Consider the following 13,869-nt stretch of genomic DNA (forward strand, 5'->3'; position numbering starts at 1 on the left):
TACCGCGCCGTAAGGGAAGGAAAATCTCCCTTACGGCGCGGTTCAGGTATCCGCCGAGATGCGCCATTTTTTGCTCACGGCCGAAGACGCCGACGACGCCGGCTTTTCTGCGACACGAGCTCCTTAACGCTCTCGCGTTAAAGAAAAATATCTGCAAGAGCACGAAAGAATTCTGAAGGACAAATGTAAAAGGAATTCAGACATTATGAAGCATAAAGCACTATGGAATAGGCATGAGGAATTATGATACCACGCCTCACATTCGGTAATGCATCCTGTGCATGAAATCAAAGTGTAATGAAGCCTATAAATCAGACAAAGAAGTGTAGGCAGGTTAGCCGAAATGGAAGGTGGTCAAAAAAGTGCACAAGTATCTTTACATTAGAAGTGTCAGCACAAAATGTACGAACAGAACCCGAAAGGTGGACGAGTGCATGAGAAAAGTGTGGTTTTAACAAAGGGGAGGTTAGAAAACTGGTGGAGGATGTGAAGGGAGGGGTGAATTTGGAGAGAAAAAGATAGTCAAATTACACATTTTAAAAACGAAATAGAAAAAAATTAGCAAGTGGGAAAACATTGGCTAGGCGGCGCAAGCTACCGTCCGATACAAAGAGTAAAGCCACTATCATCCATCCACCTAGTCGTCAAGCAGCTTTTGGAGGGCTTTTGCTTGGTCAGTTGGGCTTTCGGAGTGCTAGCGGTCTGATGATCAGTACGGGCGTTGCTTAGCACGCTCTTTCATTCTCGAGCTCGGTTTGCGAAGTGCAATCCGCCTTCATCGGGGCAATCCGCCTTCATCGGTGCAATAATGAAGTGGTAAGACGAATTTTTTGGTCGCGCTAAGAGTAGATGTGTTTATTATTTCGAATTTCTCATTTATTTCTTTTCTGCTCGGCAGGCTTACTTTGTTCAGACTGGCATGTGGTGATGATATAACACAGACCTGTTCCTAATTGTTTTGAAGGAATGTTCTCTCTGATTCTCTCAACCTGCAGTGCGTTTTTTGCGTGTTTCACGAAATGTGATAGTACTGAAATGTATTTTTTTGAATTTTTCAGTGCACCTTTGGCTGCTCAGCGTGGCGGAGCCCGGCGTCCACGTGTGTGCGTATTACTCTTGATCGTATGCCGATTACAAATGATGAGAATTATCCCTGTCTTACTCAACGTGACGAGAACAATTTACTGATGCTAATTGTTGCGAGTATAGAGTGCTTTGCGTTTGGACATGACTAATTTTTGTTTTCTTCGCTTCACAGATCCACGTGCCGGTTCATCGCTGAAATACTGAATAGTGAGTACTCGTCCTTACATCCCGTTTCTCGAGAGTACCTGATGAAATATCCTAGCTCACACTGATTTAGGTGACGATATGAACGGTACTGAGTGCGTGTCTACGAGCGCCTTTCGGATTTTTTAAGAGGTGTTCTAAATGCGCTTTGTTTCTGCAGGCTGGACTGACCATGCTGGTGTAGGCTGAATTCTGCGAAGGTATGTGTAGTTTCTTGCTAAGGTGCTGTCAACTGCATTGATATGTAGGCCTCGTTTTGTTGAAATGCTCAGATGTCTGCAGAAGCCAGTTCTATTTCATGCCGAAGGTGACATATGACCAAGAAATTTTTACGATTGGCATTTGTGTCCAGTTCTGCTCACGTGGCATCTTTGATAATCTTTTTTCACCCTGGATGTCATTAGCAGTGGTGGGAATGCTGCGCCAATTGCGCCAGCCTGTGCCATTTCATTAAATGTGTGGCATGCTGTTACAAATCCATTATTTTTGATGAGATTGCACCAATGCTGTGCCAAAATGGCATTCCAGCAATCAAGAACTGCAGCGAATCCGAGGTGGCACAGGTAACCGCTGAAAATGCGCATGCATGAGTCTGCTTCTCGATGTATGAAGAGAAAGGTGAAGTATGGAGTCCAAATCTGCCCCAGTTCACTTGTTAGCCCTTTACTGTTATGGCATGCATGCTTTGCATATATGCCTCGACGTCGCTGCCAACATTGTCCAAAACGAACATAGGCAGTGCATAGGCAAAAAAAAAAGCTTTTGAGGAGCCTTAAATAGTGCTTAAGTCCCCATCTCCTGTCCTGTGGGGCAAATGTTTGCCCATAAGTAACATTTCGTACGTGTTGCAGCTGATACTTCTATTTCATGGACCTCGTTCATGCCCGCTGTAACCCCGCAATTACAAATTTGAATTTTAATCTTTGTGCAAGAAAATCATGCCAATAGTCTCTTTATTAGAAGCATGTAATATTTATAAAGGTTTTGTGTAGCTCGATTCAAACTCTTCCCGTATACTCCGAAATAACTGTTATCGCTGTTTTGATTGAAATGGCGGTGTAGCCTAGCCTCTCGAATCTGCATCCAAAAAACTGATGACTCATTGTTTAGTTTGTCTGCTGGTGATGGCTACACCTGCTTTTTTTTTTCCTTTTATAGCTTATAAGACCTCCGTTTTTAGTGAAAGGGCGCCCTTGTCGTTAGAACAAGGTCAACTTCTCAATCGTCAGTGCCCCTTAAATATTTTAGAAAGCAGTGAAGCGCGTGGTACATGCCTGGCAGGTCCAAGACTTTGAGCGGAGGAAAATGACACTGTTCTTGGAGGCAAAGGCCATGCATGTGTGGCAAAAAGCTTTGTTACAACCATATTGGAGTGCAGGAAATTAACTGTGCTGTGCAGTATGGTTAGAGTGGCTTGGTGGCTGCCATAGCGTGAGCACTCTCCTGCAGCATTGTAATGCTACCAAAGCAAAGTGCCCGTGCTCATCCCGCAATGATTACTGACCTGCGGTGTGACTGGTGGTGGCCTGCTTATTAATTGATGCTTTCCGTAACTGATCTTCAATCTGAGCAGGTTTGAGGGTGCCAGTTGCGACGCGGGAGTGAAGTCATGTGACGCTCAAATTTCGCAGGCATTATTTTAAGCTTAAATATAAAGCGCTAAATTTAAACGGAAGAAAACTGAAATGGGCATTTCTCAACTTTCTCTTCAGTTTTCGCATATAAAGGTTTACACCAGTGCTAATGATGCAACAGTTAACTAATTTTTTTTGTCAGGCAATTGGAAAGCTTGGTGCATTTAAAAATATGCGGACCTGGTCAGGACTGCCTGCAACCCTACACTGATTCAGTTCTGCAGTCAGCGTGTTGTCATTTTTAAACTGACACCAATTAGGTAAAACATCCTATATAATCACATTTATGTCTTGCTTCTCAGTGTCTCTGGCTCCGGCTATAAAACATGACGAAGCTGCTCTAGATCGAATTTTCGCCTGCTGCACAGCCAGCTTTAAATGCTCTTGGTGATTCCCACCACTGCATTAGTGGAGCAATGTTTTGGTTATGTGCATGTTGGGCATTCAAAATCAAGGTCTGAATGGTGGGGAGCCAGTTCTATTCTGTGCCACAGCTGGCATATTAAGCAACAAATTTATACAATTGGCATTTGTGTCCAGCTCTGGTGATATGGCATCTTGGATAATTTGTTTTTCACGTCATTTGGTTATGCGCATGGTTGACATTAAAAATCAACGTCTCGGAACTGCTGCAGAGTTTACTCTTCCGCTGAGGTTAACATATACAGGGGGCAAAACTCTTTCTAGAATGCCCTAATTGCATGCTCCTGAGCCGCTCCGGGCTATGTGCGTGACATCTAGCGAAAACGCCTGGCTTGAGATGGGTTGGGTGTGGGCATTGGTGGCCATACTGATAGCGTTGCCACTCTTTTCGCAGCTCGCTGGCTGGAGCGGCTTTGCTGCCTGCTTCAGACGTCAGGAGTGTTAACTGCGTACTTTTGGTTCCCATACTGCCTTGACCAGTGACATGCATATTTCGGTACCCCCCAAAGGCTGCAAAGCGTTGCACATGAACTGGCTAGAATCACTCAGTGCAGGGGCGGAACCGCGGTGCAAGAGATTCCGCAGAAAAAAGCCAAACATCGTGTATACCCGCATTGTTCAGTTTCGCAGCTAGCACAGCAGACGGCACTTCGGACGGCGCCCGCAAGCCTCAAATAGACTGACAGTGCAGCCGGTTTGTCCGCGCACGCTCACACACAGCTTGTCTCGAACCAGCGTTAACGCTAGATGTTGCACACTTGGCTTAGAGCGGCCTGGTGCACGCGGTTCGAGCATTCTGAACGGGCGTTTTGCTCTCTGCATCCACTTTATCACTTGTTGCATGCGGGCACAGGTACTAGCAATAATCTGCAGTTTCTTATCTCTGGTCTGTTCTTTGGGAGTCGCAGATAGATGACAGGCGCAAAGTGCTAATCAACCTTTGTTTGTAGTAAGGGTATCCTAGTTTTACTTTGTGATAGTACGCAAACGATGGTTCCACTCGTGAAATTGTGTCGTTTTGCACTTAAATGTAACTGTTAGTGAAGTTTTGGAGCATTTTGAATTGTACAAAGTTCGCTAAAATTTTTGTTAAGACTGTACTAATGCCTGTGCGATACGTTAGTGCAACTCCCTTGTTCATGATTGCCAAGCCTCGTTGCCACTTTCCGGCATAGCTCTCACTAATGCTCGCCTTTGTCCATTTGGAGCATCATAAAGTTCAGTAAGGAATATTAGTGGTATGCTTTGCTCACATTGGCTTCATAGATACTGCATCCCTTGAAGTGAACTTCTAATGCATACAGCACAGTTATGCCTTGTTAACGTGGACACTTTGGTCCGTGAGCAAAAGTGTCCTAAGTGTGTCCATATTAAAACGAAAACAGCGTATTCTGAAAAGACTGATTGGGACCTGTTTCTGGGCGTAGAGGCAGGCAGTGAACTGAGAATGAGGCTAGCTTGAAAGCTCCAGGTGCATTATTCTGCTTGCCATGATCTCAGGATAACACTGTATAGGTTTGGAGATCCATGATGAGAGAGGTGGCATCTTTGTGGTGTGATGAGGTATCTCCTACAGAGACTTCACATCCCAAGAACTCTGTATGCAACTGACAGCAACTGAATGGCTTTCAGCGTAGCAAAATCTGCAGAGATTTTTCTTTTCACAGGCATTCATGTAATGTCAAATGGTACGCCGGGTCGATCTGGCATCTTACCGCTGTAGAGCATGAAACCGCAGTAAAGCAGCTATGACTGTTATTTGCTCGTTCGCACTCTTTTGCTGGTGCCCTGCACAAGGTGTAGAACATGTAGTAGAGGCAGTCGAGATTCTGCTGCGACTGTCCATATTGACTGGACTAAAATACATGGGCCTCGTGTATTTTCAGCTTCTTCATTGCGTGGACAGTTTCCATATTAATGAGGCTTAGATACATTGAAATGGTGTGATCCCTAGAACAACATCCATATTAAAGGGCACAACTGTGTACTACCACAGCTTTTAATTGGAGGTTGTGCAAAGCAGCAATTGCCCATGTAGGGTCTCTGAGGCTGCAACCAAATTTGGCGGTTGTCTGTGCAGCAGTGCAGTGATTGCCAAAATTATATCTTTAAATTAACTTTGTAAATTTTGGGACCGTCAAATTTTTGAGGACTGTGTGGGGCTGCCTATGGGCCTTGTATCAAAAGTGAACAAGTTAGCATATCCCTTTGTTAGTTATGCAATGCCATCCACTCAGAATGTGTAGCGGCACAAACGTTGCCAGTTGCACAGGAATGCGGCTAGCTTTTTACGCGAGTACAGAAAGTCTTCCCGTCCTACCATCTTTGTTCTGTTACTCTTCCCTGCTTTCTCTCTGGGCGTGTACGTGGAGGGACTACTCTTGCCAAACTGTCCGTCTGTAGACTTCCTACCAAGTGGACTTTCATTTGCATGCTTCAATTTCAATAATTCTTTGTGCAAGTTTTTGGAGTGTATAAGGATTAACGGAGCAAATAAGATTAATTTGCACCGATTAAAACTGTGGTGCCCCTAATGTATACTTGGATGAAGTAGGCTAAACAGCTTTGCCAGCATGATGGTGTGCTGCTTCGAAGTTGGTTCGTTGTCGCTATAGTTTTTGGTTCGTTCACTGGTCATAAATTGGGCATCTGGCTTTCATTTTCTCTTGCCTCTTATAGCAAAATCCATGAGCAATGTATGTTTAATTCTGGTGACAGTTTTGGTGCTCGTAGGTCTACAGATAATGATGGTTTTTTGACAGAATGATTGTATTGTAGAGTCTCCAGGTGTATAACATCCCTCAAAATGCATTTGTTTCACGTACATAAGTGTGCGTACACTGTTTTAGAAGTGCGTAGTGTTACTCTGTGTTCAGTACGTAGCGTCCGTTTGCTCTGTTCCAACCATATCTGCATATGCCGGACTCGCACACTCCTGAATGGCTGAAGGTCCCCAGCTTCCATAGTGCTGTAAATTATGAGATTGGGTGCAGTGCTTGTTGCAGTTGATATCTGTGCAGTAAGCCAAATGAATGGTCAAACTATGCCATAATTAGAAATTACTGTCGGCACTAGTTGCATTAGCTGGCGCATGGTGGCATTCAGGACTTCAGGGAAGCTCCCACATTAGCAGTAAGGCTGGATTTGTATTGCTGTGGGACAGGCCTGTAGCAATGCAGTGCTAGGGAACACAGCAGGGCTTTTGCATTAGTAGAGTTAGTTCTTGGGCTAGTTTGTATTCTTGATTGAAGCTCATATTTTTTTCTGCGCAACGGCACACGGCCAAAGAAAGGGAGAAGAGAAGGATGCACACAGTGCTGACTGACGACTGTTTTTTCAGACGCACACACAGCTTAGATACTGTCAGACCAGCGCAGGCGCACACCGTGAAAGGGGAAAAAAAGAATAGGAAGAAAAAATCTCATCACATCTTAATCGCAAAAACTTAGAAAGGAACGCATTTTCTGCATTATACAAAATGACCGAAGTATCGCTGCCAGATTCTGACCCTGTTCTTTGAGTATAGTATGCCTCTATCGTTTCACGGGTTATTTTTGACTTGCTTCTGCTCAGAATCCCGAAAACATCGGTGTGCAATCCTTGCAATTAGCACCTTCCCTATTCCTTAAGTCTCGCATGCCGAACAGTTGTCAGTCAGCGCTGCGTTTGTCCTTCTCTTCCTTCTTCCTTTCTTTGGCTGTGTGCCATTGCACAGAAAAAATATGAGCTTCAATTTATTGCATTAGGCCTGTCTTTTATTTTAATCCACAAGATATCAGAAGTGGCGTTCAAAATACCTCCTGCCATTTTTGCTGGCATGTTTTGCTGTCGTGACACTGAATGCCGACTGTGGGGTCGAAGACTTAAGCAGTGAAAACACACTTAGCAGTGTAAGCCAAGCCTTAGGATTGAGACATCAAAAGCATTTGCCAGGTAAAAATTTGTGGAGTTTTCAACATTGAAAGATGCCCCATAAAGGACAGGCTAGGCTGTTGGGATTTTGGCTAGGAGTCAATTTCTTAGGAGCTTGATTATTTGTTTCAGAATTTGCTTTATGGGCATGCCATTTATTGAAATGGAGTGCAGCTGCTCTGAAATGTCAGTATAGGTGGCATGCTCTGGCGCTGCAGTGTGCTGCCGTGGGCCGCCATGATTTAGGTGCACGTATCAAACTCCTGCTCCGCAAGCATGTTCTCTTCGTGTGTCGCATTTAGACTGTCGTTTGGAATCTGTGTGCATCGGAGATTAGGCTGGTAGTCATAGGGCGCGATACACGTAATTACGTCGAACGCCACTTCGATTGGGCAGCCTACAGAAAAGCTGTCGCGTGGTGGCGGCACCAACTTACGTCGCGGTGCCTGTTTTCTCGGCCGGCTCGAGCAGTGCTGACAAGCGCTTCCCAATCGAAGTGACGTCCGTTTGCGACGTAGTTACGCGTGGCTATCGCACCCAGCGACTACCGGCCTAATCTCTGATGCGCGCGCATTCCAAACTGCAATCTGAATGTTATGCGCGAAGAAAACATGCATGCGGAGCAGGAGTTTGTCTGCTATGTGCACCTCAGTCATGGCGTCCGGCAACAGCGTACCGCAGTGACGCGGCGTGGCTGTGCGCCAGTGTATAGCTGCTTCAACGCACACTTTTTGGTCATCTAGAATTTGACTTTCAGAGGGGGCAGCAGTGTGATTTGTCTTCCTACACTTGTGTGCTTGTCCAGTGAGGTGGAAGGGCGTTGGGCCTGAATCCCTATTAATTTTGGAGAGTGCAGTGTGGACGAGGGCTTGGTTAAAAGGTTTTGCAGAAAAGCCAGGTTTAGAGAATTTACAGGACAATCGTTGCATATTGCCTTCAGTATTTGTTGTCACCTTAGTCTAATAGTAATGAGGCCAATGTGGTTGACAGTGTTCTTGACTTGTGATGATACAATGACAAGCATATGTCCGAAACCTTTTGAGGACTCCTAATTTACTGAAGGTAGTGAGCATCCAAACTACTGTTTGTTATTACCTTTGCGGTTATACTTCATTTTTTTTTTACAGTTGGGACTGTGACTGCATGTTTCATGAGCTTGCCATCTTGCCACAGGTGCGTCATATTCCATATCAATGTTGCTACCTTCATGTGATGAATTATTGTCTCGTTCGTATGAAAGAGATGATTCAGTTATCATTGTTTCCTGATTTGAGTTTTATCAGCAAAAGTCTTCTTTTTGTGGCAGGTTTTATATAGTATCCTGTATTTCAGGTGCAGTTAAGTTTGGCTGGGACCATTCAACTGCAACAGGTTAGTTTTTTTTTTAATGTACTTTGAAATCACTTGCATTGCATGATGATTAGTATCTCATACCTTTTCCATGGTGAGATTTTTAACTTGCCCTCTCTGATGTGTCATTTTAACGTGTGGAAGACTTCCAAAATTAGAGCTGCTGTTAATTCTTTTTTTTTTTTTCCCCAGCGAGGTTTCTGTTCCTGATGCAGATACAGAGCAAGGGTTTGTAGCATTTTTTTTCTGTAATGCTTTTTTTCATGATGACCATATATACCGCCCCAGTCCTAGTAGTTGTGTGCGGAATCGGTTGTTCTGATTATTTGATTTTAGATTTCTGTTTGCGTCAGTTCATTTCCAGTACACTGTGTAATGCAATGCTGTTGCTGTTCTAGGTATCACATGTACGACTTGTCGCAGTCAGCTGTAAATGGTTCCTGGTAGGTATTCCTTATTCTTATTTGATCCTTCCCTAGATGTTATGGTTGCTACTGCATTACTTTTTAATGGATGTGTGCACTTACTGCATTTGTGCAGATAGTTTTTATTTTATGATGACCATATGCCGCCCCAGTCCTAGTAGTTGTGTGCGGAATCGGTTTTTCTGATTGTTTGATTTTAGATTTCTGTTTGCTTCAGTTCATTTCCAGTACACTGTGTCATGCAATGCTGTTGCTGTTCTAGGTATCACATGTATGACTTGTCGCAGTCAGCTGTAAATGGTTCCTGGTAGGTATTCCTTATTCTTATTTGATCCTTCCCCAGATGTTATGGTTGCTACTGCATTACTTTTTAATGGATGTGTGCACTTACTGCATTTGTGCAGATAGTTTTTATTTTATGATGACCATATGCCGCCCCAGTCCTAGTAGTTGTGTGCGGAATCGGTTTTTCTGATTGTTTGATTTTAGATTTCTGTTTGCTTCAGTTCATTTCCAGTACACTGTGTCATGCAATGCTTTTGCTGTTCTAGGTATCATATGTACGACTTGTCGCAGTCAGCTGTAAATGGTTCCTGGTAGGTATTCCTTATTCTTATATGATCCTTCCCCAGATGTTATGGTTGCTACTGCATTACTTTTTAATGGATGTGTGCACTTACTGCATTTGTGCAGATAGTTTTTATTTTATGATGACCATATGCCGCCCCAGTCCTAGTAGTTGTGTGCGGAATCGGTTTTTCTGATTGTTTGATTTTAGATTTCTGTTTGCTTCAGTTCATTTCCAGTACACTGTGTCATGCAATGCTGTTGCTGTTCTAGGTATCACATGTACGACTTGTCGCAGTCAGCTGTAAATGGTTCCTGGTAGGTATTCCTTATTCTTATATGATCCTTCCCCAGATGTTATGGTTGCTACTGCATTACTTTTTAATGGATGTGTGCACTTACTGCATTTGTGCAGATAGTTTTTATTTTATGATGACCATATGCCGCCCCAGTCCTAGTAGTTGTGTGCGGAATCGGTTTTTCTGATTGTTTGATTTTAGATTTCTGTTTGCTTCAGTTCATTTCCAGTACACTGTGTCATGCAATGCTGTTGCTGTTCTAGGTATCGTGTACGACTTGTCGCAATCAGCTGTAAATGGCTCCTGGTAGGTATTCCTTATTTTTATTTGATCCTTTCCCAGATGTTATTTTGTTGCATTCTTTTTTAATGGATGTATGCACTTCCTGCATTCGTGCAGATAAGTTTTTTTGGGGGGGGGGAAATGGCGCAGTACGTCTCATATATCGTTGGACACCTGAACAGCACCGTAAGGGAAGGGATAAAGGAGGGAGTGAAAGAAGAAAGGAAGGAGGTGCCGTAATGGAGGGCTCTGGAATAATTTCGACCACCTGGGGGTCATACCCGTGCACTGACATAGCACAGCACATGGGTGCCTTAGTGCTTCGCCTCCATCTAAACGCAGCCGCTGCGGTCGGGTTCGAGACCGGGAACTCCGGATCAGTAGCCAAACGCCCTAACCACTGTGCCACCGCGGCGGGTGACGTTTGTGCACATTAATTTTTATTTTATGATGACCATATACCGCCCCAGTCCTAGTAGTTGTGTGCGGAATCGGTTGTTCCGATTATTTGATTTTAGATTTCTGTTTGCGTCAGTTCATTTCCAGTACACTGTGTAATGCAATGCTGTTGCTGTTCTAGGTATCACATGTACGACTTGTCGCAGTCAGCTGTAAATGGTTCCTGGTAGGTATTCCTTATTCTTATTTGATCCTTCCCCAGATGTTATGGTTGCTACTGCATTACTTTTTAATGGATGTGTGCACTTACTGCATTTGTGCAGATAGTTTTTATTTTATGATGACCATATACCGCCCCAGTCCTAGTAGTTGTGTGCGGAATCGGTTTTTCTGATTGTTTGATTTTAGATTTCTGTTTGCTTCAGTTCATTTCCAGTACACTGTGTAATGCAATGCTGTTGCTGTTCTAGGTATCACGTGTACGACTTGTCGCAGTCAGCTGTAAATGGTTCCTGGTAGGTATTCCTTATTCTTATATGATCCTTCCCCAGATGTTATGGTTGCTACTGCATTACTTTTTAATGGATGTGTGCACTTACTGCATTTGTGCAGATAGTTTTTATTTTATGATGACCATATGCCGCCCCAGTCCTAGTAGTTGTGTGCGGAATCGGTTTTTCTGATTAGTCTAGCCCGGTTATAACAAAGTTGACGGGAATCGGAGATCACTTCGCTATATCTGCTATTTCGTTTATGTGGACTAAGGGGAAAAATACAAGCATGGTCATACCGATTTATTGCCGTTGAAAGAAGTGATCCCGTGCCAAAGCTGCTCCAAGCAGGCCGTCGCGGCGGCACCATCAGCTGTTGCAGCGACGTCAATCGCGGCAGCTTCGTTCCCGGCAGGCGCTGCTGCTTTGGCAGAAGCCCATTTTCTCGCGAGGGTCGACATAGCATAGTCAGTTCTGAGAAAGGGGACAGCTAAGTGGTCCATTGAGGCGAAGCGGTCACGAAATATCAAAAGAAGCGGAACAAGACGGGAGACCATGATTGATGGTGTCAATACGGGAGAAAACAAGTGACAATGGCGTCACGCGCGAGCATGTAACGCACAATGGCATTCGCCGTGCTCCCAACCTCGAATTGTCTGACACTGCGCTCATTTGTGCGTTCACTAGCTAGATCAAGTCGCATAACTCTTGTCTTAATAAACAGCGATCCGCAAAAACGATGGAAATGAGCCGCGCTTTCAACTTGCACAATGCTGCAGAGATTTCTCCGTGCCTTGCACACTGCGGCACCGACATGAAACGAAGCGTGCGCTGCCACAGCTCCTGCAGACTCCAGTCCGGCCGTGGCGCCGACTTCCCTAGAGAAATTCAAAAACCGCGATTGGCCAAGACTGCTGCTCTCCGGAACGTCATCAAAAAAACTTCTTTAGATTTTTTTTCTCTCCTGCACGGCTTGCTCTATGCCGTGACGCCGTTCAAGGGCTGCGCAACACGAGACCGGTGTGCCAGGCGATGCAGTTAAGCAACCTTTCGCTTCGCAGCAGAGCAGACGATGCTATGAAAGGATGTCGTCAGCTGAGCTTTGCTCTTGTTTTCGCGGAAAAATTTGCCTCAAGGACGCAAAAATGTGCTGATATAACTGCTGATGCGCTGTTATTTACTTCGCTAAAATTGGGCCTAAATTTTATTGGAAATTGAAATCACTTCGTTATAATCGCTTATTTTGCTATAAGTGGCTTCGTTATAACTGGGCTAGACTCTTTTATTTTAGACTTCTTTTTGCTTCAGTTCATTTCCAGTGCATTGTGTAATGCAATGCTGTTGCTTTTCCAGGTATCACGTGTACGACTTATCGCAGTCAGCTGTTGGTAGGTATTCCTTATTTTTATTTGATCTTTCCCTAGATTTTATGAGTTGGTTGTTTCTGCATTATTTTTTATAGATGTTTGCACTTGCTGCATTTGTGCAGATTAGTTTTTATTTTATGATGACCATATATACTGCCCCAGTCCTAGTTGAGTGGATTGGTTTTGATTTTCAGTGGTTACTTCGTTTATTTCTAGTGCACTGTTTAACGTGCTCTTGCATTTTAGGTCTTGTTCTTGCCATCAGTAGTACATGGTCAATATCGCTCACTTTTTGTTGTATTGGCATTGTCATACAGTCCCGTAGGTGCAGCTGTTACTTGCAGATTGGTTGCAACTTGAATTCTTTGACAGGTGTGCGTATTTGTCGTGCAAGACTTGTTTGAATTTGTGTAGCCATTTTAGTGGAACACTTGCAAGATCGGTCAGGCTCTTCAGATGTGCTACTGGCTTTGATCAAGCTCGCTCTATTTAGGGGTGTGCTGTATGGAAAAGGGTGCTTACATTCGAATTGTTCTATAAACTGTTCAGTTCTCACTAGCCGCTGTGGTGGCTCAGTGTTTATGGTGCTCAGCTGCTGGCTCGAAATATGCGGGTTTGATCTTGGTTGCATTTCTATGGAGGCGAAATTCTATAGGCCCATGTACTGTGCAACGTCGGCGCATGGTAAAGAACGCCAAGTAGTCAACTTATATGGAGCCCTTCACTATGGCATCCCTCATAGCAACCTTTTTGGCTGGCAGCATTATAGTTGCAGACATTCTAGCCTCCTATAGAGTGGCCTTGTCAGCTTGCCAATTCTCTGCTTCACTTAATGTTAAAACTTTGCATATAATGTTTAGGTTCGTCCATTTTCTTTCGCAGGTACCTGGATTTGGCCGGTATCATTCCCAGGCCATGCTCACTACACAAGTTGTGGGACACTTTTTTTTTATTGAATAAAGTTCTCTAAAACCATTGGTTTTGAGTACCCTGTTTTAAAAAAAAAATTAAAGCAGACGCTGAGGCAGCGATGTCGAGACATCGTAAGTCGCCGGTTTGGATCCCTGCCGTGAGATAGGCTCAAACTGCATGGAACTGAATCTTATATCATCCTGTGCCAAACTGTTGGCCAACAAATTTTACACGAATTGCGGGACTAGGTGGCCCAGATGCTGGGTGTCCCAGCCAACTTGGACCGAGATAGAAAACCTGAGCGTTCTTCACAAATGAAATTGTGTGGATGTTAGATTACCCTAATGTACTTGATTAGTCGAGATAAAATGTCTAATGATAGTTTGAAACGTTCAGGCGTCAAATCGATCTTTGTGGATCTTCACAAATATTGCCCAACCCAGGCACTGCCAACGAGATAGCGTGCATTCGGATAAATGCGCACAGTTTAACAAATGCTGCGTGCGCCATTTAAGGGC

At 44.1% G+C, this 13,869-nt stretch overlaps 1 protein-coding gene across 14 annotated transcripts; it reads left to right on the plus strand.

The window, feature by feature from the left end:
• The first annotated feature begins 674 nt into the window (after nucleotides 1–674).
• Nucleotides 675–13,414, plus strand: LOC144120994 (uncharacterized). 14 transcript variants are annotated; one of them, XM_077653866.1, is made up of 15 exons: nucleotides 675–816; nucleotides 1,059–1,103; nucleotides 1,259–1,293; nucleotides 1,451–1,490; nucleotides 8,387–8,432; nucleotides 8,592–8,630; nucleotides 8,802–8,837; nucleotides 9,008–9,052; nucleotides 9,297–9,341; nucleotides 9,875–9,919; nucleotides 10,164–10,206; nucleotides 10,763–10,807; nucleotides 11,052–11,096; nucleotides 12,426–12,460; nucleotides 13,322–13,414. In XM_077653866.1, exons 8-15 carry the CDS (start codon nucleotides 9,015–9,017, stop codon nucleotides 13,407–13,409), a joined length of 384 nt encoding a protein of 127 aa, XP_077509992.1. In that variant the 5' UTR covers nucleotides 675–816; nucleotides 1,059–1,103; nucleotides 1,259–1,293; nucleotides 1,451–1,490; nucleotides 8,387–8,432; nucleotides 8,592–8,630; nucleotides 8,802–8,837; nucleotides 9,008–9,014; the 3' UTR covers nucleotides 13,410–13,414. The 14 variants fall into 14 exon arrangements, with proteins under 14 accessions (XP_077509992.1, XP_077509995.1, XP_077509993.1 ...); XM_077653869.1 differs by lacking the exon at nucleotides 12,426–12,460; XM_077653867.1 differs by lacking the exon at nucleotides 11,052–11,096.
• Nucleotides 13,415–13,869: the final 455 nt, after the last annotated feature.

This window comes from Amblyomma americanum, chromosome 2 (genome assembly GCF_052857255.1).
Source record: "Amblyomma americanum isolate KBUSLIRL-KWMA chromosome 2, ASM5285725v1, whole genome shotgun sequence".
Taxonomy (NCBI): domain Eukaryota; kingdom Metazoa; phylum Arthropoda; class Arachnida; order Ixodida; family Ixodidae; genus Amblyomma; species Amblyomma americanum.